This window comes from Rhinatrema bivittatum, chromosome 9 (assembly GCF_901001135.1).
Source record: "Rhinatrema bivittatum chromosome 9, aRhiBiv1.1, whole genome shotgun sequence".
In the NCBI taxonomy this organism is placed as follows: Eukaryota; Metazoa; Chordata; class Amphibia; order Gymnophiona; family Rhinatrematidae; genus Rhinatrema; species Rhinatrema bivittatum.
Genome location: NC_042623.1, coordinates 264,279,323 through 264,303,277, shown reverse-complemented (window position 1 = coordinate 264,303,277; position 23,955 = coordinate 264,279,323). Strand labels below are relative to the sequence as shown.

Below are 23,955 nucleotides of genomic sequence, written 5' to 3'. Positions count from 1 at the left end.
ATGGCTTGTGAAACTGACTGCAAACTAGGGATGTGCACACAACATTTTTTATCATCGTTTTATTTTATTTTCAGAGATTTTTTTTTGTTCATTTCTCATTTTTGAGGTCTTAATTTTTTTGTTTTTTTTCGTGGTTTTTCATTTTCAAGAAATAACGCACCTTATTAGTAAATAGGGCACACTATTTCCTAAAAATGAAAAACTGCCAAAATTATTCATTTTTTTAAAATTGTTTCCGAGTGCTGGAAATTAAATGAAAATGGGCTTATTTGTCAAATTTTACATTTTTGTTTCAAATGCATGTGCATCTCTACTAAGCACCAAGTTATTCAGTATCTATAACAATGAGTTGCTTTGCATGCCTCTGTACGTGATGCAGCTCATTACTATTTTACTTATGTAGAACTGGATGTGAAATCAGCAAATAACACGCAAGGAGCAGAAAGTAATGTGTGTTAATTAATAAATACCGCATGCTGTTTTCCGATACTGAATGTCATTGTGATTTCACAGCTTAATAAATAGGCCCATTAATAAGGACATAGACTAATAACAAAATTAAATGCCCCAATCTTAATAATAGTAAATAATGTATGTGCTCAGCTTTCTTTTTACTTAGATCTCATACAAACTCACAGCAACCGAAAAATATTTTAAAATTCATGCAAAAAAAAAATAAAATATATATATATATATAAGGAGGGCAATTTTGAAACACCCTGCACAGCAGAAAATTCTGCACACACCTGTACCACACAGACTGTGTTTGTCAGTGGCTTTGAAAATGACCCCTTGTAATTGTGCAAAGATGTGGAATGATAGACTTATGTGCTGAAGTCTAGACGGTAACCGCTGCAAAGTATTTTCACAAAATGAGAGCATGTTACGTTCTTAGGAAAGCACCTATGAGATTTAGCAGTTACATAAATTACTACGTTCACCTGACATTTCCTTCCATTTTCAGGCAGTGGAATGTAAAACGGCCTAGGAAACAGAACAGATTTTCATACTCTACGGTTTATTACAGAGGATGTGCGCACAGTTAGCCGTTCTGTGACTAGCAGGAAACTTCAGATAAGTCGGACCCTTTTCCTTAACCAGACTCCATGTTATCAGGACCTAGCATGGACTCTCTAAACATTTTAAAACACTTGGTATTCTTCAGTTCAACAGAACTAAAGCAGTGACGATATGGATCTTCATGTCATGTTATTACTTACCACACTGGCATTCTTCCTGGGTATCTTCAGACTCTGAAGAGCTATTTTCTAAAAGCGATAAAACAGGAGGACATGGGTTAAAATTGCATGTATTTGTTGGGGTTTCAATACATACTTTAGACTGTTGCAAAAAAAGCTGGCCAGTGCTCATTCTTATATCACAAGAACTCTATAAGTGCATGTTTTACAACTTGTATTCTGTTTTCCTTGCAAAGCTAAGAGGCAGCTCAGATGTTTATTTTCTTAAAGTCAGGATCCTCCTTTGTCACAATGATATTTGTGGCTAATAAAGATACTACTGCTAGTAAGTCATTAAAATTTAACCCAACACTTTCTGCTTTAAAACTGGAGACAGGGGAGTCTTTCTGAGTCTTGGAAACCATAGGTTCAGCTTCATAAGCATTAAACTTTTACCTATTTATACCTACTTGGCACTGCAATACTGCTTGCAGGCTACAAACTTGTGTTCAAATTGAACCCTGGATACAACAGCTCATGCAACAGTGAATCAAGCAATCCAAGGTGGGCCTACAGAATTTCAAATGATAGCCATTTTGAGCCAACCCAATGGTTCAGTGTAAGTGCTGATTGCTACCATATGGAAGGTTCCTGGTCCAGTTCCCAGATCAAGTCCTAGGTTTGATTCCCAGATCTGGGCCTCCGTATACTGCATTGGCCAGGGCTGGAGATACAAAGGAGGCAGTGGTCACACGGGCAGTACCTGGGGGAAAGGGAGTCATGGCACCCCACTAATAGCAAAAGAAGAAGATCTGGCAGCATCCCCAAACCATACATTAGCAAATACTGGAGCTGTAGCAAAGCAAACTGTAGTCCACTGAATTAAATTAAATAGATATTTTATTTTATTCTATGCTGCAGCCAATTTTCAGCTTAAAGACCAGATAGTAGTTATACAAACGTTGCCAGTTGACCGACATGAGCCATATTTCATAGCAAAGCTGTCTCAAGGGGGCAACTGTAGGCAACAAGTAGCATCGGGTGCTTAAGGAATTTAAACAGCTTGAATGGCAGCCTTTCAAGTTGTTTAAATTCTTTAAGCACCTGACGATATTTGTTGCCTACTGTTGCCCCCTTGAGACAGCTTTGCTACGAAATAAGGCTCATGTCAGTCAACTGGCAACGTTTGTATATCTAATTCCTGGTCTTTAAGCTGAAGGACTGGCTGCAGCGTAGGACAAAATAAAATATCTACTGAATTCAATTCAGTGGACTACAATTTGCGTTGGTCCCCCCATCAAGAGCACCACCTAGTGGCTGGATTTATAACCCATGATGCAGGGCCCTGGAAGGAGCCCTGCTGCAGAGCTCCCAGCCTCAGTACCATTCCTGCAAAACTAAAAAATAAAAATGATGGACATGCAGTTAGCTTTCAGTCTGCAGCATTTCATTTATACTCTTAATTATACTGGACTTTCAGTAAAGCTTTCAGTTTTTAATGGATTCAGCTCTGCTTAATATGTACAATATTCTGGAGGTATCCTTTCCAAAATGTGCATTGGATATTTCTAAACAGCTGGTTGAGTATAATGGATTGTAAGAAGCTTTTATCAGTAGATAAAAAGGTTTCAATTCTCATTATCAAATATTATTATCTACTTTCTCTTCAGTGTCATTACTAATCATGTCTAAACAGGAAAACAGCATCAATTGTTGTGAGGATGTCTAGCAAGATTGTTTCATGTTCCTTTATTAAAGCCTTAGTTCCTTTTATGAGATGCTTAAAATCGACACTCTCTAAAAAGCTACTGTGATTAAGAAATTAGTCTTTATACAGTGTACAACAGAAACTGAATGTCTACAGTGGATTTTCTGGATACATACTGGATCCAATATGTATGTACATACACACACATCTACAATATATAAACAGAGAGGGGGAGAATCGTCTTTACTACCAAATCACCATAATCTAACAGTCCTTTAAAAGATGAGACAGATATTTTCAAATACTAGGGGCTGTGTCCCTGCTCACTTCGCTTGCCAACCCTGCCAGTGGACCCTCTAGATTCCTTGCCGATGCCTAGGCAGAAAATGCAAGCTGGGCAGGGCAAGTGACTTTTAATGATAGGAAGGGCGGGGACAGTGCTATAGAATTCTTTAGCTCACCCCTCCTTTTTTCCCCCCTTGACTGATTGTGCGTGGATGTTAAGGGAACCCCCCCAAAAAAGAGAGAGTGATCATTTGCATGGCGACGTCAGAAGGCGAGTTTTATGACTCCGTGAGCTAGATGTTTACATTACCTGTCTTGCATGGTCTCTGTTGGAGGTGAAGGAATGGGGGCAGTTGAGTGGGGGGGAGTGTTCAGTGCTGAAGGGTATGGGTCAGGATGATAGAGGGTGTGAAAGTAGGGGATTGTGGGTGGTGGTGGCAGGGATGGGGGTGCAACTGGGGTGATGGGTGAGGTGCATGTATGTGTTAATGTCGTTGGTGTGTGCTGTTAATGTGGGGGTGTGAGCTGTGTGTGGGGCGTAGTGCACGTAGGTGTTAATGTCGTTGGTGTGTGCTGTTAATGTGGGGGTGTGAGCTGTGTGTGGTGCGTAGTGCACGTAGGTGTTAATGTCGGTGTGTGCTGTTAATGTGGGGGTGTGAGCTGTGTGTGGTGCGTAGTGCACGTAGGTGTTAATGTCGTTGGTGTGTGCTGTTAATGTGGGGGTGTGAGCTGTGTGTGGTGCGTAGTGCACGTAGGTGTTAATGTCGTTGGTGTGTGCTGTTAATGTGGGGGTGTGAGCTGTGTGTGGGGCGTAGTGCACGTAGGTGTTAATGTCGTTGGTGTGTGCTGTTAATGTGGGGGTGTGAGCTGTGTGTGGTGCGTAGTGCACGTAGGTGTTAATGTCGTTGGTGTGTGCTGTTAATGTGGGGGTGTGAGCTGTGTGTGGTGCGTAGTGCACGTAGGTGTTAATGTCGTTGGTGTGTGCTGTTAATGTGGGGGTGTGAGCTGTGTGTGGTGCGTAGTGCACGTAGGTGTTAATGTCGTTGGTGTGTGCTGTTAATGTGGGGGTGTGAGCTGTGTGTGGTGCGTAGTGCACGTAGGTGTTAATGTCGTTGGTGTGTGCTGTTAATGTGGGGGTGTGAGCTGTGTGTGGTGCGTAGTGCACGTGGGTGTTAATGTCGTTGGTGTGTGCTGTTAATGTGGGGGTGTGAGCTGTGTGTGGTGCGTAGTGCACGTGGGTGTTAATGTCGTTGGTGTGTGCTGTTAATGTGGGGGTGTGAGCTGTGTGTGTGGTGCGTAGTGCACGTGGGTGTTAATGTCGTTGGTGTGTGCTGTTAATGTGGGGGTGTGAGCTGTGTGTGTGGTGTGTGGTGCGTAGTGCACGTGGGTGTTAATGTCGTTGGTGTGTACTGTTAATGTGGGAGTGTGAGCTGTGTGTGGTGCGTAGTGCACGTAGGTGTTAATGTCGTTGGTGTGTGCTGTTAATGTGGGGGTGTGAGCTGTGTGTGTGGTGCGTAGTGCACGTGGGTGTTAATGTCGTTGGTGTGTGCTGTTAATGTGGGAGTGTGAGCTGTGTGTGGTGCGTAGTGCACGTAGGTGTTAATGTCGTTGGTGTGTGCTGTTAATGTGGGGGTGTGAGCTGTGTGTGGTGCGTAGTGCACGTAGGTGTTAATGTCGTTGGTGTGTGCTGTTAATGTGGGGGTGTGAGCTGTGTGTGTGGTGCGTAGTGCACGTAGGTGTTAATGTCGTTGGTGTGTGCTGTTAATGTGGGGGTGTGAGCTGTGTGTGTGGTGCGTAGTGCACGTAGGTGTTAATGTCGTTGGTGTGTGCTGTTAATGTGGGGGTGTGAGCGGTGCGTGTGGTGCGTAGTGCACGTAGGTGTTAATGTCGTTGGTGTGTGCTGTTAATGTGGGGGTGTGAGCGGTGCGTGTGGTGCGTAGTGCACGTAGGTGTTAATGTCGTTGGTGTGTGCTGTTAATGTGGGGGTGTGAGCTGTGTGTGGTGCGTAGTGCACGTAGGTGTTAGTATCGTTGGTGTGTGCTGTTAATGTGGGGGTGTGAGCTGTGTGTGTGGTGCGTAGTGCACGTAGGTGTTAGTATCGTTGGTGTGTGCTGTTAATGTGGGGGTGTGAGCTGTGTGTGGTGCGTAGTGCACGTAGGTGTTAATGTCGTTGGTGTGTGCTGTTAATGTGGGGGTGCGAGCTGTGTGTGGTGCGTAGTGCACGTAGGTGTTAGTATCGTTGGTGTGTGCTGTTAATGTGGGGGTGTGAGCTGTGTGTGGTGCGTAGTGCACGTAGGTGTTAGTATCGTTGGTGTGTGCTGTTAATGTGGGGGTGTGAGTGGTGTGTGGTGTGTAGTGCACGTAGGTGTTAGTATCGTTGGTGTGTGCTGTTAATGTGGGGGTGTGAGCTGTGTGTGGTGCGTAGTGCACGTAGGTGTTAATGTCGTTGGTGTGTGCTGTTAATGTGGGGGTGCGAGCTGTGTGTGGTGCGTAGTGCACGTAGGTGTTAGTATCGTTGGTGTGTGCTGTTAATGTGGGGGTGTGAGCTGTGTGTGGTGCGTAGTGCACGTAGGTGTTAGTATCGTTGGTGTGTGCTGTTAATGTGGGGGTGTGAGTGGTGTGTGGTGTGTAGTGCACGTAGGTGTTAGTATCGTTGGTGTGTGCTGTTAATGTGGGGGTGTGAGCTGTGTGTGGTGCGTAGTGCACGTAGGTGTTAATGTCGTTGGTGTGTGCTGTTAATGTGGGGGTGCGAGCTGTGTGTGGTGCGTAGTGCACGTAGGTGTTAATGTCAGTGGTAGGTGCTGTTAATGTGGGGGTGTGAGCTGTGTGTGTGGTGTGTAGTGCACAGGCACTTTCCCTCCTTGCCCACTCCATGTTCTTCCCCTACTCACCTCCTCCCCCACCTGCCTGGGAATTGTGTGTATGTGCTGCGGTTGTAAGTGGGGGGAAGGTGCTATTGAGAGGTGAGTGGAGAGTGTGCGTGTGTTGGGGGAGGGGACCCCACTCCATTTTCCTCTCCCCTCTCTCTCTTCCCCTGTGTGTGTAAGTGAATGTGCACTTTCACCCTCTCCGCCACGGCCCTCCCTATTTCCCCCCCCCCCCCTCCTCCTCCTCCATATGTGTGTTTTGTAGGACGGTGAGAGGGAGGGGGTGTGTATCAGTGGATGGATCAGTTCCCCCTTGCAATCTCCACGGATTCCACCTCCCCCGTGTGTGGGGGTATTGTAAGAGAATGTATGTGTATCATGGGCTTGGTGTGAATAACATTAGGGATGGGTGTGTGTCTGTATGTCTGCAGGAGAGTGAGCTAGGAGGGTATATGAGCACTCTCCCCCTCATACTCTCTTACTTTCATCCTCCACCCCTCTTCTCCTCCCAGGTAGATTGTGTGTGCCTGTTAAGGGGTTGGTATGACTGATGAGTGCTGGGAAATAACTGAAGGTGTGTGCATATGGTGGGGAGTGGCTGGGCAGGTGGGCGGTGCATGTCAGGGAGTGGCTGGGCAGGTGGAGGTGTGTGGGGGTGGAGTTGGGAACACATATGTGGGGGGAGTTGAGGAGTTAGGGATGAGTTTGTGTGTGTGTGTGTGTGTGTGCATGCATGTGTGTGTAGGATGGTCAGTATTAGGGTGCGTGTGGGGGGGTGGGGCTGTGCATGGGATGGGGTCATTGTATGTGTGGGGGTGTTTGTATGTGTGTGAGGGAGAGTGTATGGGGATGGGGGGGATACAACTCCCTGCCCTCTCCCCCCCCCCCCCCCCAATTTTGCTGTCATCCATTGATACCTCACAAGTCTTATCTTGCAAGTTCTCATTTGTCCAATCTCTTCTCCCCTCTTTGTTGTTGTTTCTCTACTTGCTACCTTGGTCTAACACCTTCAATTTCTTCTCGTGTCCTTAACCTTGCTCCCCAAGATCTCTGTCCCTATCCCTAATCCAGCTTTGTCCAACCTTCTGCTTATTATTTATTGATGCTTTTCTCCATTATAATGCCTAGAGCAGCTTACAGTATATAAAACAATCTCCCTATTCTATGGATTTTTCTTCAGTGTCTTTCAGTGTCTGCTCTTATTACCACAATTTCACCCTTCATTCTCCAATCTTAGCCCTCTGGGTCTTGATTTCTTCTTGTTTTTCTTTTTCAAAAGCTGCAACAAATCAACATCTAAAAAGTAAACTGTTCCTGTCCAGTTCTTCTTAAAAAAAACAAAACAAATGACCATTTTTCTTTCTCCGCTTCTCTGCCTTGCTGACATTGTCATCTGTGTTTTAAACTCTGCTCTTTCCTTTTTCCAGGCACAAAGATAATGCTCCTCAAGGGAGAGGAAGAGAAAAGCATGGAAATAATAAAAGTTTGATGCTGCTGCTCTCAGCTCTTTTCCTAGCTGGAATCTCTTTGAAGAACTTGATTATTCCATGCAATGTATTAATATTGTGTTATTACAATTTTTCAACAACAAAAATCCACCTTTGTGTTCAGTGCCAAAAGATACTACCCATCAGTTTTGTAAGGACCATCACACTGGGTTGCTGGATTTTCCATCTTATCCTCCTTTTCTTTTGGGACTTTTCAAATTTTGCTTTTTGACATTATACCTTTTTCACGAATATTAAATGCTTCCTCATTACTGAGTAAACATTTCAAGATTCAGCCTTCATAGACCTTGCGATGTCTTGTAACAAAAGTAGATTGCCATGTGGAAATTCAGAAGCAAACTGAACTATCTGATCTCTACAGATAGTGGCTCATTACAGATGTAACCGGCAACTGGGAAGTTGTGATGGCCAGTTACTGAGAAAAAAAAATCAAGATTACTTTCTACATGTTCAGTAATGCACAATAGGGCTTCATACCTAAAAGTGCCTTATTTGTTTTGGTGTGGTTAAGTAAGCTCATAATAAAAACTATAAATAGTCATTTTAAAATAATCCCCAATCACCTGCTCTAATACTATTAATCAATTCATAAAGCAGTACTAACACTCTTTCAAGGGGACCATTCCAGATGTAGAAAAGACATTGCATTTGTGGCTAAAAAAAAAAAATCAAGAGAGCAGTGTAGAGAAAGGAATATAAAGTTATACCTAAAAATAATATGACAACTCTTAAAGAGAGTATAAAACCTAGAGATTTTAGAAACTGGTATTGTTTATTTATTTAAATGTCTATCCCACCTGTCCAAGGAATATTCAAGGTGGGTTACAAAATAAAACATTAAATTACAGTCTTGCAAAACACAACTTATTTATTTTTATTTATTTATTTTTAATTTTTATATACCGAAGTTCTTGTAGGGACTACAAATCACTCCGGTTTACATAAAACAAAGAACTGCTCAACAGAGTAGAAAACTACAAAAATAAGAAAACATATATAATACATGAAGTAACTTAAATATATTATCAATAGGCTCCAAAATTATAATAAAATTATACTCAAAGGAATAACTTGTCTTCTTAGAATTGAGTAACATTAACTGCTCCTTACTTGTTATTATGCTGCCTAACATACATTTTTAATGTGTCAGGGAAAAAAGCAATGCCTGGACGGCTGCCCATGGCCCATAAAACACATAAAACAACAGCCAGTGATTTTCCATATCCCAAAGTGAAAGCTTCCAGCAAGTGGTAATCTTACCATTTTTTTTTACTATATCTTCCACTCATGCTTGTACAATTCCTACCACTCTGCATATTGGAGAGTAAATTAATTTTTAGGCAATGCACACACATAGGCTAACTGAATCCTGAAGTCATGATGCATGCTTTTTATTTTCTCTTCAGCACTAGTACATACTTGTATATAAATAAGGTAAAATATAAATATAAAGAAATGCCATTCATTTCCCATATTCCCATCCTAAACAATTTTTTCCAAACTTTAAGGTGGATGTAATAAACAACACAAACTTGTGTACACCATGTTTGATTTAGTGCAAGCTATCTTTCTATTGGGATTATATGCATATAAGCATGGGAGCAAAATAGTGTGCATATTTATTTCTAGGAAATTTTTCACAAGAACTTTACGTACACCTCACTAAGGTGCAGTTAAAGTTTATACAAAGCTAGTGATGCAGTTTTATGATCACACAGTTAATGAGCTACTTTACATTGTTTACTGTCACCTAAATAGGAGCAGTCCACTGGTTAGAGCAGTAGGCTGAGAGCCAGAGAAGCCAGGGTTCAAATCCCACTAATGCTCCTGTAACCATGGGCAATTCACGTCATCCTCCATTAACTCAGATGCAACCTTATAGATACATTTCAAGAGTTGTGTGCCTAAAAATGAGTGTGTGTATGTTATAAAATATGATTTGCATGTGTGCCAGATTTTAATATCTGGACAGGTGGCCTCTTGCGGGGGAGGGGGGGATTTTAAAAAACAATGCGCAGTGACGTGAGAAGGCCTTTCCTAGTTCCCTTCCAGTCCAATTAAGGAGCAGACTGGGAGGGAAATTACCTAGCCTTCCTCTCTTTTTCCCTCTCCTCTCCTCCCCAACCACTAAACCCAATCTAACTACTCTAGATTTTCTTTTTTTTTTTTGTTTTCTTACTTGCGCACGGCCCGGTCACATGCGTATCTCCAAGATTTACATGAGTGGGCTATTTAAAATTAGGGAGATAGTACATATCAGTACAAGTGCTGAAATATACATGCACAACTAATGGTGCGCAAATAAATTTGCTAGTAAAAATAGCCTGGGCAAACTGGTGAACTTCATATGTGCATGTTATAAAATTTGAAAATTTACACACATAAAAGCTGACAAGTGGCAATTATTAAATTGAATTATTAAAATAGGAGCACAAATATGTGCTCATAGCAGATGTCCTCCACTTATCCGGATAAATCTTACTTACTTACCTGTTTAAGAGAGAGAGAGAGAGAGAGCACCTAGCCATAATGTCCTGACTCTAGATAAGTATTTATATCTCTATGGGAGGCCCACCTAGTAACTCGAGAGGTTTAGGTATTATTGTAGGGGTTAGGGGCAACTTTGACATTCAATGTGAGATGTACGAACAGAACAGTGCTCTCTTGTGAAGATTTGATGACCCTCGGAGTGAGGAAACTCACCCAAAGATGAGATTTGTAAAATGTTCTCTCAACCTAGCTTGATGGACTCTCTGCCTGGGTGACATGAGGGGGATAGTCGTCAACTATTTATATCACTATAGGAGGGCCAGCTAGTAACTCGAGGTGAGGTTTTGGTGGTGGTATAGGGTTTTGGGGCCAGTTTTACATGCAGAGTGAGACTTACGAACAGCACAGTACACCTCAGTGAAGATCTGACGTCATTTGGAGTGAGGAAAGTCTCACAACCTAGGGCGAGAAAACATTATAGAAATCTCATCTTTGTGTGACTTTCCTCACCCCAAATGACGTCAAATCTTCACTGATGTGCACTGTGCTTTCTGTATGTCTCACTGTGCATGTAAAACTGACCCCAAAACCTACACCACCACTAAAACCTCACCTCGAGTTACAAGCTGGTCCTCTTCCCCCCCCCCCCCCCAATAAACTGATGCAAATATTATAGCATTTTGATGACTATAGGGGGAAATTGCCAATACAGTGTTCCACAATGCATCAGTGAAAAACTTTTTTTTTTTTTTTAGGGTCTTATTTTCCAAACGTATCGCACGCGGCAAGGGACGTTTCACACGTGAAATGTCCCTTTTCGCGTGCGATACCAAAATAGGGGCAGAGTCGGCCCCGGAAGAGGAGTCGTCGGGGCATCACCGGGGCCGACTCCGCGACGACGGCGCGCACAGCGAAAAGGTAAGGGCCTTTTCGCTGCTTATTTCGCTTCCAATAGCTACACCTCCTATGGTGGCGCTATTGGGTGCGAAACCGGCAGCGATCGCACCGCGACGGTGCGATCGCTGCCGGCTAGCGCAGGCCCGCCCCCCGTTTCGGCCCCCACCCCTCATCTTCTAAAGTATCGCAGGCCTGCGATACTTTAGAAGATGAGGCCCTTAGTGAGAAAAGATGCAGGAAAAGGTAGGAAAAACACTGATGCCACTAATCGCATGAAACAAAAAGCAATGATGATCTCAAAACTTGTTTTAAAGGTAAAGTATTTATCAATAAAAAGATGTTCCATTCAGTCATGGAGGTGATAATTTGTAGATAATTTATTTTCCCCTGCCCATCATTTATTTAAATTTATATAAAATATTTATCACCCACCTGTCAAGCATTCTAGAGCTTGAAATATTAACACTGGCCAAGCAGATGTCAGATTCACAGGGCATTCACTGACAGTTAAAAACTCACAGAATAGTGCAACCAATGGCAGCAGTTTAATAATTTTAAAAAATTATTTAAAATATTGGACTAACAGCTATAATGGGTTTTACAGCATTTAGAACACACCCTATTTCATCAGTATTAATAAGAAAATGCCATCACACAAAGACATTGAATTACCTTTTTGTTCCAGGCAGCACACATCTTCTCCACTGAAAGACAATACATCCAAAGTATGAATACAGTCACTGCAGGCATTAAGCAATTCCTCTCAAACATAAACCCCAGGGCATGACCATGCTCCAAGACCAACTTTACTAACTCCAATTACTGTTAATTATAGATGTGAGGTTCAAAGGCAAGTCATGAAGCTAGCAATACAAACAAACATGCTACAACTCATACAGAACTAGAAACAACTAAATAAATTAAAAAAAAAGCCTGATGCAATCAAACAATTACAACTCATTAATCAGATTTAAACAAGAACAATGTCATACTAGCAAACAGCAAACAGTGTGATAGTGAAATCCTGAGGCAATTAATATATGTAATAATGTATTAATAAGTCACCTTAGTTTTTAAGTTTTTTAATGTTTCACAATGTTACAATGTATCAATAGTAAGACACCTTAATCTTACTATTTCCAACAGTTATAATGTAAACCGATGTGATATACTCCAATGAATGTCGGTATATAAAAACAACTATATAAATAAATAAAATAAATAAACCTAAAAGATCGTTCAACTGATTTCAAACTGATGACTGATTATTACAAAAACCACTTATAACACAGAACTACTCATATTTGCAATCACAATTCAAGAGATATAAACAATTACAAATCTCATCTTTGGGTGTTTCCTCACTCTGAAGGTCACATATAAATATTACCATGGATGTTTCATAAAGCTTTTTATTAAACCGAAAAAGAAAACAGGAGAAGGAGAAGAAATAAAATAGAAGTCCCAGATTCTTATAAATATACTATCTGGAGCTTGAGTTCTAGCTCTGCCCCAGGGAGTGACGTCCCTCCTGTGCCTGGAAGCATAAAATCTGCCAACGCTCTCACAACAGCCTCACTGGAAATAACCCCGATGTTGATTGCCGCAGAAGGGGAGAGATGTTCGGCACAATCATCGTTTTGAGGAGGAGGGAACCTGGAGGACGGCAGCATGGCGAGCAGGAAAGGAGAGCAGGGAAGGAGATTACGGGGAAACCAGTCGCTCCTCCCCAAAGTGGAAGGAGGCCAGACCCAAGGACTATCTGGTAAGGATCTCCCCCAACTGCTACCAGAACATCTGCTGCCAAATGCAGTGACTTCACAAAGCCACAAACCATCACCTTGGACTCAGAATGGGGTTTTTTGTTTCCACCAGGAGTGTCTGATGTTTTAGTTTTGCATGTCACAACTTATTGCATTATTTTAATGCTTTGTTTTAAATTATTATGTGTGCACCTTGTAAACCGCTTCGTGCGTTACCGTAGATAGTGGTCTATTAAAATAAATAAACAAATAGCATGGAGCAGTCCATCACTCATAGGTGAAAGAATTGCAATCCAAATCTGCTTCTTATGGCACTATTCTTTAGGACTAGGTTTTGAAAAATATTTCAGGTGTAATCTCAGGTTTCTGAGTTTTAATCCTTGGCTAAGGATAACCTGGCCCTTCGTTTGAGAGCCGAGAACTTGCAGCATGCTAGCAGACAGCTGAATGTGAAACTCTTTAACCTCCCTCAGTCTTCCGTAACCTCTCCATGATAATGAGATATGTTTAAAGGTTATCTTACCAAGGTGCTGTAGATTTATATTATTTACCTCTAGGGAGATGTGAAGACAAGGCCATGGGGCGGGTGAAGGGGGAGCAGATATCTCTTGATAGCTTGGATCTTAATCCAGATGCTGGAAAGATCAATAGAGGAAGATGTTGTGGCATCTACTCTTCCCAGTCTCCTATGTTTTCTACACAGACTGGGACTGGATGTTGAAGACCAATTGATGGGGGAAAAAGAGTTCTAATTTTCCAGACATCCTCATATTTATTCAGGAAAGATGCAATTTCTTTTGATGTGCCAACAGACCTTGACTCTTGGCACTCGGTTTATTTTTTTGTTTTGCTTGCAAATGTATCAAGTTGAATGAGGTCAGATATGTTTTCTATGATCCCACACATTTGAATTTTTTTGTTTCTAGAAGCAAGTCTAGGACAAGTCTAAAAACTGCAGATGTGCAGATTACCACATCTTCTCAATGAGAAAGGGTTGATCATCACATATTTAGTGGTTAGGGTCTCTTTTCTGATTACATAATTTTTCTTTTTCCTTGTCCGTCTGAATAATGGAGTCTCCATTATTATGGGCTATAAAGCATTAGATCAGAGGAATTTCCACTTTTGTGTTTCCTTTTTGATTGGATATATTATTACTGATCACGATGTCCTAAATTTCCTTTGGATACATAAGAACATGCTATACTGGGTCAGACCAAGGGTCCATCAAGCCCAGCATCCTGTTTCCAACAGTGGCTAATCCAGGCCATAAGAACCTGGCAAGTACCCAAAAACTAAGTCTATTCCATGTTACCATTGCTAGTAATAGCAGTGGCTATTTTCTAAGTAATTATTAAGAATTATATATATATAGAGAGAGAGAGCGAGCGAGAGAGAGAGGGAGGGAGAGAGATTAAGGGCTTGATTTTTAGAAGCATTTATATGCTTAAAATGAGTTTTTCGTGTGCAAATGCACTTTGCCCATGTAAGTGAGCTTTTGAAAATTGCTACAAAATATACCATTGAATTGTCCATAGGATTTACTCAAGTAAGCACACTTTATGTTCATAAATGGCTTTTGAAAAATGCTAAGATAGAATGTTCCATTTACATGAGTAGCTCCTTTGAAAATTCACCTGTATATGTTTTAAAAAATCCACGATTTCATTAGTATTCGGGTTCTGATACATGTTCAAGGTTTTTGTTGTTTTTCTGCTATGTTGTAGCTTTGATTGACAATAAAACTTTTATATACAAAAAAAAAAAGAAACTGCTATTATTTGTGGCTTCAGTTTTTCTCAATCAAAACGTAAATAATTCCAGACAGGTTTACCAACACAACTCTCTCCAGATTTATAAAGTTTATAAACTTGCTTGCATCCTGAGGCAGTTAAGTCACTCCTGCAAGGCTGAAAGCTGTACAAGATGCACATAGGGAACCCAATTTTATAACAGTGTGCTTAGGGCTAAAGTCTGTGTGTACTTTGCATATGCAGACTTCAAATTTTCAAAGCAATCTTACACATGTAAGTCTGCTCTGGAAATTAGCAGGATTGCATGTACCTTTGCACAGCAAAGGTACATGCAATCCTGCTAATGCATGAGTATTTATATCTGCTAGGGAGCAGATATAAATGCTCATGCAAATATTTATGTGCATACTTTCCAGTGCTAAAAGTAAGCATATACATGTTTTCACAGCCCTAACTCCTCCCCCTGGAATGCCTCTTTGCAGTACACGTAAGAGTGCTTTGGTTTTGGTTCCAAGTGAAATAATTCAAATAACTTTCCATTATGCTTTGTAGAATTGCTAGATTTCAGATTCTGAGACTTTCTGAAAATGACCCCTGGGCTTGTAAGCGCAAATGTACACATGGAAGTGATTTCATGTGCACTTTTACGTGTACTGCAAAGAGGCATTCCAGGAGGAGGAGCTAGGGCTGTGAAAGCATTTATTTGCTTACTTTCAACTCTGCATGAGCATTTACATCTGCTCCCTAGCATGTGTAAATGTACGCTTGTGCAGTGCAAAGGTACGTGCAATCCTGCTAATTTTCAAAGCAGATATACGTCAGATTGTTTTGAAAATTAGAACTAAAGTCTGCATATGCACATGGACTTCAGCCCTAAACTAAAATTGGGTTCCCTATGTGCATCTTATGAAGCCTTCAGCCTTGCAGGAGTGACTTAACTGAAGTCTGGGTGTGTGGGAGAGGCAAAGCTTTTACATAAACCTTTGCAGATAACGTCATCATCCTTATTTGAGCATTTCTTTCATAAATGTTTGATTGATAACCACTGGATCTTTAAATCAGCATATTTGAAAGCTCTGAATGTTAAGCAGACATAACATCATTTGTAGGGCAGAGGAATGGCTGGATCCCCTGGTTTCAGGAACCCTACAAAGCAAAGCAGCTTAACAGATAGATGAGACCACTCAAGATCAATAATCGGATAAATCTCCATTGCAAAATACCAAAAATGAATATAGAACAAACATTTTCAGGAGCAAATCAATTTACAACTGATTAATCAAGAGTGTATAGGATTCTAATTACTAATGAGAGAAAAGACTTGCATATCCAGCATAGCTCTCTGCTTGCATATCCAGCATAACTCTCTGCTTCTACGGCAGGGGAGAAAGACTGATACTTCACACATATCTAGCATAGCTCTCTGCTTCAACGGCAGGGGAGAAAGTCAGATACTTCACTTTCAATGCATATCCAGCATAACTCTCTGCTTCAACGGCAGGGGAAATGAAGAAAAGTAGATCTATATACAGACAACAACCAACAAGGTCTGAATTATTTAGTCTGGGTAAACAAATAAGCATGGGTATAGCTTGCTTATTGCGGCGGTTACTACCCCTAACTAATTAAGCTAAATATTACACTTAGAGGCAGTTCCAACACTGCTCTCTACATTAATGGTGGGGGTGGAAGGGAAATAGAATCAAAAGATTACTAAGAGCCAAGAGTAACAGATAAGAATGAGAAAAAAAAAGTGCAAAACTTGCTGGGCAGACTGGATGGGTCGTTTGGTCTTCTTACATAGAAACGACGGCAGAAGACGACCAAACGGCCCATCCAGTCTGCCCAGCAAGCCACGCAGTTTATCCATTTCCCCCCCCCCCCCTTTTTCTCCCTCCCACCCGTCACTATTGGCTTCCAGTACCCTCCAGCCCTAATTCCCCTCCACCCCACCACCAATTTAGAGAGCAGCGCCGTATCCGCATCCCGGTGAACATCCAACTCAATCAGGGGTAGCAACTGCTGCAACAAGCAGGCCACACCCCTGCCCCCTACTCTTACCCACCCCTGCTTTGTTTGTTTTTTGTTTTTGTTTTTGTTTTTAGATGGCAGCCCTCCGTGAAGGCGGAACACCAAACACTGGCCACTGGCATCCCGCTCTGTGAATGCCTCTGTGGCTACTGCCGCTCCGTGCAGTGTTTTGCTGCCTGAAGGTTTCTTCTGCCATCATTTCTATGTTTCTATATTAATAGTCTATTACTGACAATGCTAAATTTTTGATACACTTCATTATATCCCCTGTCATCTCTCTCACATACTTCAGTGACTTATCATTTATAACATCCATTTAAAACATCAAACATTCTAATCTGTCAGACAGTAGCATGTGAGTGAGCTATCAGTCTCTCAAGGAACTCCCTTTTCCAGACCCTTTTTTTTTTTTGAGTTGACATATTCCTCTGTCCTGATGGTGGCTGCCTTTCTGTTTACATTGTGCCAGTTGGACTGACAGAGGGACTCTGGATAGTATCCTACAAGATCTTAGAAATATAAACTTTTAAGCACAAGGAAATCATATTACTTGTTAAAAAAAACATAGTGAGAGGAGGGGCAATCTTTGATCTTTAGATTCCACGGGTCTAGACTCCACTTAAAATTGTATTTTTTGGAATTTTCCAGGTTCTCTTAATTTGATGGCTATTTCACATAATCCTCAATAAAGATCTCCCAGAGAGTTCAAATGTGCCTGAATTACAGCATGGGCATTTATAGGTGCCCATGGATATTATGACCGAAACCTCTGTCAAAGGAACAACATTTGGAGAGAAATTATTTAAGGTTTCATAAACGTTTTACAGCCCATCTTTTTACTGGAGTTTTCACACAGGTGATATAATTTTCAATCTGTATTTTGGGGGTTGGCTGTTATTATGTTTTAATGGTGTCATAATGTGGTGGCTGTTTTCTTTTGCTTTGGTGTTATTGCTATTTTGATAATGTAAGATTTTGTTTTTCTTAATGTTCACTGCCTTGAGCTTCTGTTAGGTGACAAATAAATAAACAGATGTAACCTGTTATGTTCAGGAGCACCAACAACATGAAGTTTATTTTATGCAATTAAAATCAGCAGAGCTATTTCTATAGAACAGCAAGGGGTGCTGGTTTCAAGGTCATGGATCCTATGGTCATGTATTCTAACATCTCAGCAAATGCCTTTTCCACTGAGAACATCAGTACACGAGTAGCCGAAGCCACTTCATCTCTCGGTGTCTGTTTACCCAATTGCCACTGAAGAATAATATTATGTTTTCTCCTTCTCCTTGGCAGCTGTCCAGCTCATGTTTGCAGAAGCGCTGTAACTAATTATGCAGCATCTGCCCATCCCGTCTGCAAGGATCACGGTATCAAGCGAAAATGTTAAAAGGAGTCCGTGTTTAATGAGGGCAAACACCCAGGAAGGAGCAGCAGACACAACAGCTGAGGGGCTCGGGCAGCTTGAAACCCCCCTTCTTCTCTCCCACCTCTGGAACAAAGGGAGCTGCAGACCGGGAACCCGAGGCTTAGCTCGCGAGGGGGAGGGGGGGGATGCAGAGGGCCCCTGTCCCCCCTCTCCTCGAGGATGCACAGGGCCCCGGAAACCGACACCCCCCGCCCTCTCAGCCACACCCCCCACCTGCGCCCCCGCCCCAAATCCACGCCGCCCTCGCTAAGCACTGCAGCGGCCGCTTATTCTTTTCCGTGCTAGAAAGCCTCCGGGCGCCCGTTTATTCCTCAATGGGTTACGAGGCCAAGGGCGCAAGCGGCGAACGCCAATAAGCGCCCTTTAAAAGCCGCAGGAGCCTCCGTTCGAGTCCCGGGCCAGGTGATCAGTCCAAGGCGCCGTCTCCCCCCTCCCCTCCTGCTGCGCGCACTTCTTCTTCTTCTAAACAAGACCCGTGCAGCCTCGCATCCCGCCCCTCGTCGCGCGCCGTGCACGAGGCGCTCCCCGGGCAGGCACAGCGCATGGCCGCGCGCCTCTCCTCGCGCCGTGCACGAGGCGCTCCCCGGGCAGGCACAGCGCCTGGCCACGCGCCTCTCCTCGCGCCGCTCACCTGGCTCTCCCCAGGCAGGCACAGCGCATGGCCGCGCGCCTCTCCTCGCGCCGTGCACGAGGCGCTCCCCGGACGGGCACAGCGCCTGGCCGCGCGCCTCTCCTCGCGCCGCTCACCTGGCTCCCTTTCTGCTTCCCGCGCCGTCGCTGCTACTCATCCTGCTCCGCCGCCGCTGCTGCTGCTGCTGCTGCTGCTGCTTCTTCCTCCTCCTCCTCGGGTGAAGCCCTTGTTCCCGCTTGCAGGCTGCAGGCAGCGCGAAGCGAAAGCGTTTTCCTCCGCTGCTCCGGGGGGGTGGCGCGTGCTTCCTTCCCGCCCAGCCACCCGATGAAAGAGATGCAAGGGAAGGGCGCCCCTCCTCTCTGCTGGGAGGAAGAGGAAGAAGAACTGTTATCGGGCTGTGCCATGATATCCAGAAACGGGGACATCACGGACACATAAGGAGCTTTTTTTTTTGTTTGTTTGTTTTTCAAAATGTAAGACTCAGCCGTCTAGGTCTAATGGATTTTGCCTGGTGGAATAAAAGGTATCCTATACCTTGGGGTCAGCATCATAGACGTGTGACCCTACTATCCGGGCTATGCATGTTTGCACGACCCTACTAGAGCAGGGGGACAGATGCACACATGCAGTGTGGGGGTGCAGTCTATCCAGTACTTTATTCTATGGTTTTCAAAGAAGTATGAGGCACAGATATTTCTATTTTAACTCTGCTACACATGCTTTAGTACCAAGCTGTTAATTCAGCCAGGGTGGCATTCTCCGGGGTACTAAGATGGTAGGAGCACCAATAACATGAAGTTTACTTTATGGGGACAATACTCTTTTGTTTTAAACAAAGCCCCCTTCAGTGGCAAAATGTGAAGCTTGATACCAGCAGTTACATTTGGCAAGTTTGCTGGATCCTGTAGGCCCATTAGGCACTTTAGGAGAACCTTGATTAAGAAATGGATTTATCCATTTTCAAAACATAAAGCACCCTGGTTTACACCAGAATTAAAATCTTTAAAACAGAGTTTGCGCCGTCATGAAAGAAAATGGCGCAAACTTCCAAATTCATCCTCACTTGCACATTACAGATCTGCCCTTAGTAAGTATAGATCCAAGATCAATTCATCTAAACAAGACTTTTATTCTGAGAAAATACATACATTTCAATTTAACCCCCAATATCTTGTTCTCTTACGTCTCTGAATTGACTAAAACCAATTCACATTTCCTTCCCCTAGGAAACTTAAAAAGTAAAGCTAACAAATTTGCTATCTTTTTTAAAGAAAAAATCTGTAATCTAATTAGCAATTTAACTTGCTCCCCATTGCAACAGATTTCTCTGCCTAATAACCCGAATTTGAGATGGTCTGTCTTTAATAATGTTTCATCCGTAGAAATTGCAAACTTACTAAAGAAGATGAATCCCGCCTCCCACCCAATTGACTCCATATCGATAAAAACTCTGCAGTCCGTCCCAGACATCATATCAAGTTCTCTAGCGGATATCATCAACATTTCTTTGAATGAAGGCAAATTTCCAGATTTGTTGAAGTGCGCTGTAGTGAAGCCCATTTTAAAGAAAGCTCACTTAGAATCAGATAACCTATCCAATTTCCGACCTATCTCTACACTTCCTTTTTTATCAAAATTATTAGAAAAAGTGGTCAACCAGCAATTAATGGATTATTTGGAGTGTAACCACCTACTTTTTCCTTCTCAGTTGGGCTCCCGTAAATTTTTTTAACAGAAACATTACTTGTATCACTTTCCGACATCGTGTTAAGAGGCCTAGATAACGGGAAATCTTCCCTGCTGATTCTATTACACATATCATCAGCTTTTGATACTATTAATCACGATCTAATGATAGACTTAAAGAAATTTGCATTGCTGATACTATTCTGTTATGGTTTAAATCTTATTTTTCGACTAGAGCATATAAAGTTAAATTAGGCTTGGTCATGTCTGATTCAATTATTCTTAGTTTTGGTGTTCCTCAGGGCTCATCCTTATCTCCCACCCTTTTCAATATTTACGTTTCCTCTTTGCAAATTCTTGGCCGGCTTAGGACTCGTACATTTCATATATGCAGATGACGTGCACATTCTTCGTCCAATAGAAGGTTCTATTGAAAACACTTTGAAATTGTGGACTATATACTTCAAATCCATTCAACAACAGATGTTTTTATCTCTAAATCATTCTAAAGCAGAAATTTTATTGATCCGTAACAAAGTTAGCGATAAGATAACATCAGTATTAAAATCGTCACTATCTAATCACACTATTATTCACGAAGTACGAGATTTAGGCTTCATTTTTGATAGCGAATTTAATTTTAAGAAGTCCATAAAAGCCATAGTAAAAGAGGGATTTTACAAATTACAGATTTTTAAAAAACTAAAACCTCTGTTACACTTCAACGATTTTAGAACAGTCCTTCAGGCTCTACAACTTTCTAAATTAGATTACTGTAATGCTCTGTTACTAGGCCTCCCCGCGTCATCGATTCGCCCTTTACAGCTTTTACAAAATGCCGCCGCTCGGCTTTTAACCAGCAACAAAAAACATGATCACATTACCCCGGTTTTGAAAGAGCTCCATTGGCTCCCTATCCATCATAGAATTCATTTTAAATGTTTGACATTAATACATAAAACCATATGTGGTGAAAAAATCAAATGGCTGAACGCTGCTGTACATATTCATACTCCTCAGCGAAATTTATGATCATCTGGTAAGGTGCTGCTATCCATTCTATCACCAAAATCAGCCCATTTAAACGCTGTCCGAGACAGAGCCCTGTCCTTAGCTGTCCTAAAATATGGAACACATTGGGGTAGATTTTCAGAGGGTTGCGCACATAAGATTCGTGTGCAACCCCCGAAAACCTACCCCTGCCTCCCCCTGCGCGCGCCGAGCCTATCTTGCATAGGCTCGGCGCGCGCAAGCCCTGGGACGGGTGTAAGTCCCTGGGTTTAAAGAAATGGGCATTCCAGGGGCGGAGCCATGGGCAGGGCGCCGGCCCACGGGCGGGACCGAGGTCTTCGGAACAGCCACCGGGCCGGGGGATGGAGAGCCGGTACGCGCAAGTTACGCCTGCCCGGAGGCAGGCGTAACTTCTTCAATAAAGGTCAGGGGGGAGTTTAGTTAGGACTGGGGGCGGGTTAGATAGGGGAAGGGAGGGGAAGGTGTGGGGGGGCGGAAGGAAAGTTCCCTCCGAGGCCGCTCCGATTTCGGAGCGGCCTCGGAGGGAACGGAGGCAGGCTGATCGGCTCACCGCGCGCAGGTTGCACAATTGTGCACCCCCCCTGCGCGCGTCGACCCTGGATTTTATAACATGCGTGCGCGGCAGCGCACGCATGTTATAAAATCGGGCGGAGATTTGTTTGCGCCAGGTTGCGTGAACAAATCTCCGCCCACGCGCATGTTATAAAATCTGGCCCATTGCCTTTAGACATCAGGCTCGAGTCACACCCACATTCATTTAAGAAGAAACTTAAGACATGGCTATTCGAACAAGCACTCTGTTGCGATGGAGGTGGACCCTTGGCCCGGTGCAGGATTGGTACGACCCTCTGGTCAGACCCAGAGAGCGCCTGCCACCAGGAGACGGAGCACACAAGGAGACAGAGGCTCGCTGGAGCTTCACCAATAGCAATCCAGGGTTTCTGCAGGTTGAGCCTTTGGGTACTCGGACCGCCTGGACTTAGGTGGGCCTCAGAGGGTCTCCCGGAGAGGTAGCGGAGAGGTGTGTCCACCACGAGCACAGGTGCGCGGCTGGTGAAGAAAGGAGGGACTAGACCTGAACCAGGATCACCGGAGATCTCAGGAAGGCAACAGGAGACAAAGATCCTCCAGGCGAGATAGGTGGTGCCTACTGGTCTAGTCTGTTGAAGGCCGCAGGCAGTGTCCAAGCAGGCTGGTCTGGTTTTCATAGGAGCAAACAGTATCCGAGTGTAGCACAAGGATCAAAGCCAGAGTATCCATCCGAGGGTGGTCAGCCAAAGCAAGGGTCAGTTCTGAGATCAGTCCGTGCGTAGTCAAGACGAGCAAAGTCAATTCCAGGTGGCTGTCAACGTGGACAGACAAGCAGAGGTCAGTTCTAGGCGGTGGTCAAATGTAGTCAATAGGCAGGCAGTGGTCAGTACCGTGAATCAGTCCGAGAAAGTACGACAGGAGAAGGAACGTGGGGCAGGAATCAGGACAGAAGCTGGAACACAGAGGACCACGGGAACATAGGAAGGCAGGAGCACTGGGACAAGACTGGAACGCAGGAAGGCAGGAGCACTGGGACAAGACTGGAACGCAGGAAAGCAGGAGCACTGGGACAAGACAGGAAAGAAGGAGCACTGGGACAAGACTGGAACGCAGGAAGGCAGGAGCACTGGGACAAGACAGGAAAGAAGGAGCACTGGGACAAGACTGGAACGCAGGAAGGCAGGAGCACTGGGACAAGACAGGAAAGAAGGAGCACTGGGACAAGACTGGAACGCAGGAAGGCAGGAGCACTGGGACAAGACAGGAACGCAGGAAAGCAGGAGCACTGGGACAAGACAGGAAAGAAGGAGCACTGGGACAAGACTGGAACATAGGAAGGCAGGAGCACTGGGACAAGACTGGAACACAGGAAAGCAGGAGCACTGGGACAAGACAGGAACGCAGGAAAGCAGGAGCACTGGGACAAGACAGGAAAGAAGGAGCACTGGGACAAGACTGGAACGCAGGAAGGCAGGAGCACTGGGACAAGACAGGAAAGAAGGAGCACTGGGACAAGACTGGAACGCAGGAAGGCAGGAGCACTGGGACAAGACTGGAACGCAGGAAAGCAGGAGCACTGGGACAAGACAGGAAAGAAGGAGCACTGGGACAAGACTGGAACGCAGGAAGGCAGGAGCACTGGGACAAGACTGGAACGCAGGAAAGCAGGAGCACTGGGACAAGACTGGAACGCAGGAAAGCAGGAGCACTGGGACAAGACTGGAACAGGAAAGCAGGAGCACTGGGACAAGACTGGAACGCAGGAAAGCAGGAGCACTGGGACAAGACAGGAAAGAAGGAGCACTGGGACAAGACTGGAACGCAGGAAGGCAGGAGCACTGGGACAAGACTGGAACGCAGGAAAGCAGGAGCACTGGGACAAGACTGGAACGCAGGAAAGCTGGAGCACTGGGACAAGACTGGAACAGGAAAGCAGGAGCACTGGGACAAGACTGGAACGCAGGAAGGCAGGAGCACTGGGACAAGACTGGAACGCAGGAAAGCAGGAGCACTGGGACAAGACAGGAAAGAAGGAGCACTGGGACAAGACTGGAACATAGGAAGGCAGGAGCACTGGGACAAGACTGGAACACAGGAAAGCAGGAGCACTGGGACAAGACAGGAACGCAGGAAAGCAGGAGCACTGGGACAAGACAGGAAAGAAG

At 44.0% G+C, this 23,955-nt stretch overlaps 1 protein-coding gene across 1 annotated transcript in view; it reads right to left on the bottom strand.

Annotated features, from left to right (window-relative positions):
* CARD8 (caspase recruitment domain family member 8) overlaps positions 1–23,955 on the bottom strand; it is a 97,512-nt gene that overhangs the window by 56,928 nt on the left and 16,629 nt on the right. Inside the window, exons 3-6 of the mRNA XM_029617376.1 lie at positions 19,965–20,085; positions 18,658–18,900; positions 11,606–11,637; positions 1,221–1,268 (exon numbers count right to left, since the gene is read on the bottom strand). Coding sequence (XP_029473236.1) covers positions 1,221–1,268; positions 11,606–11,637; positions 18,658–18,900; positions 19,965–20,085 — 444 coding nt within the window. The remainder of the gene's footprint in view (positions 1–1,220; positions 1,269–11,605; positions 11,638–18,657; positions 18,901–19,964; positions 20,086–23,955) is intronic.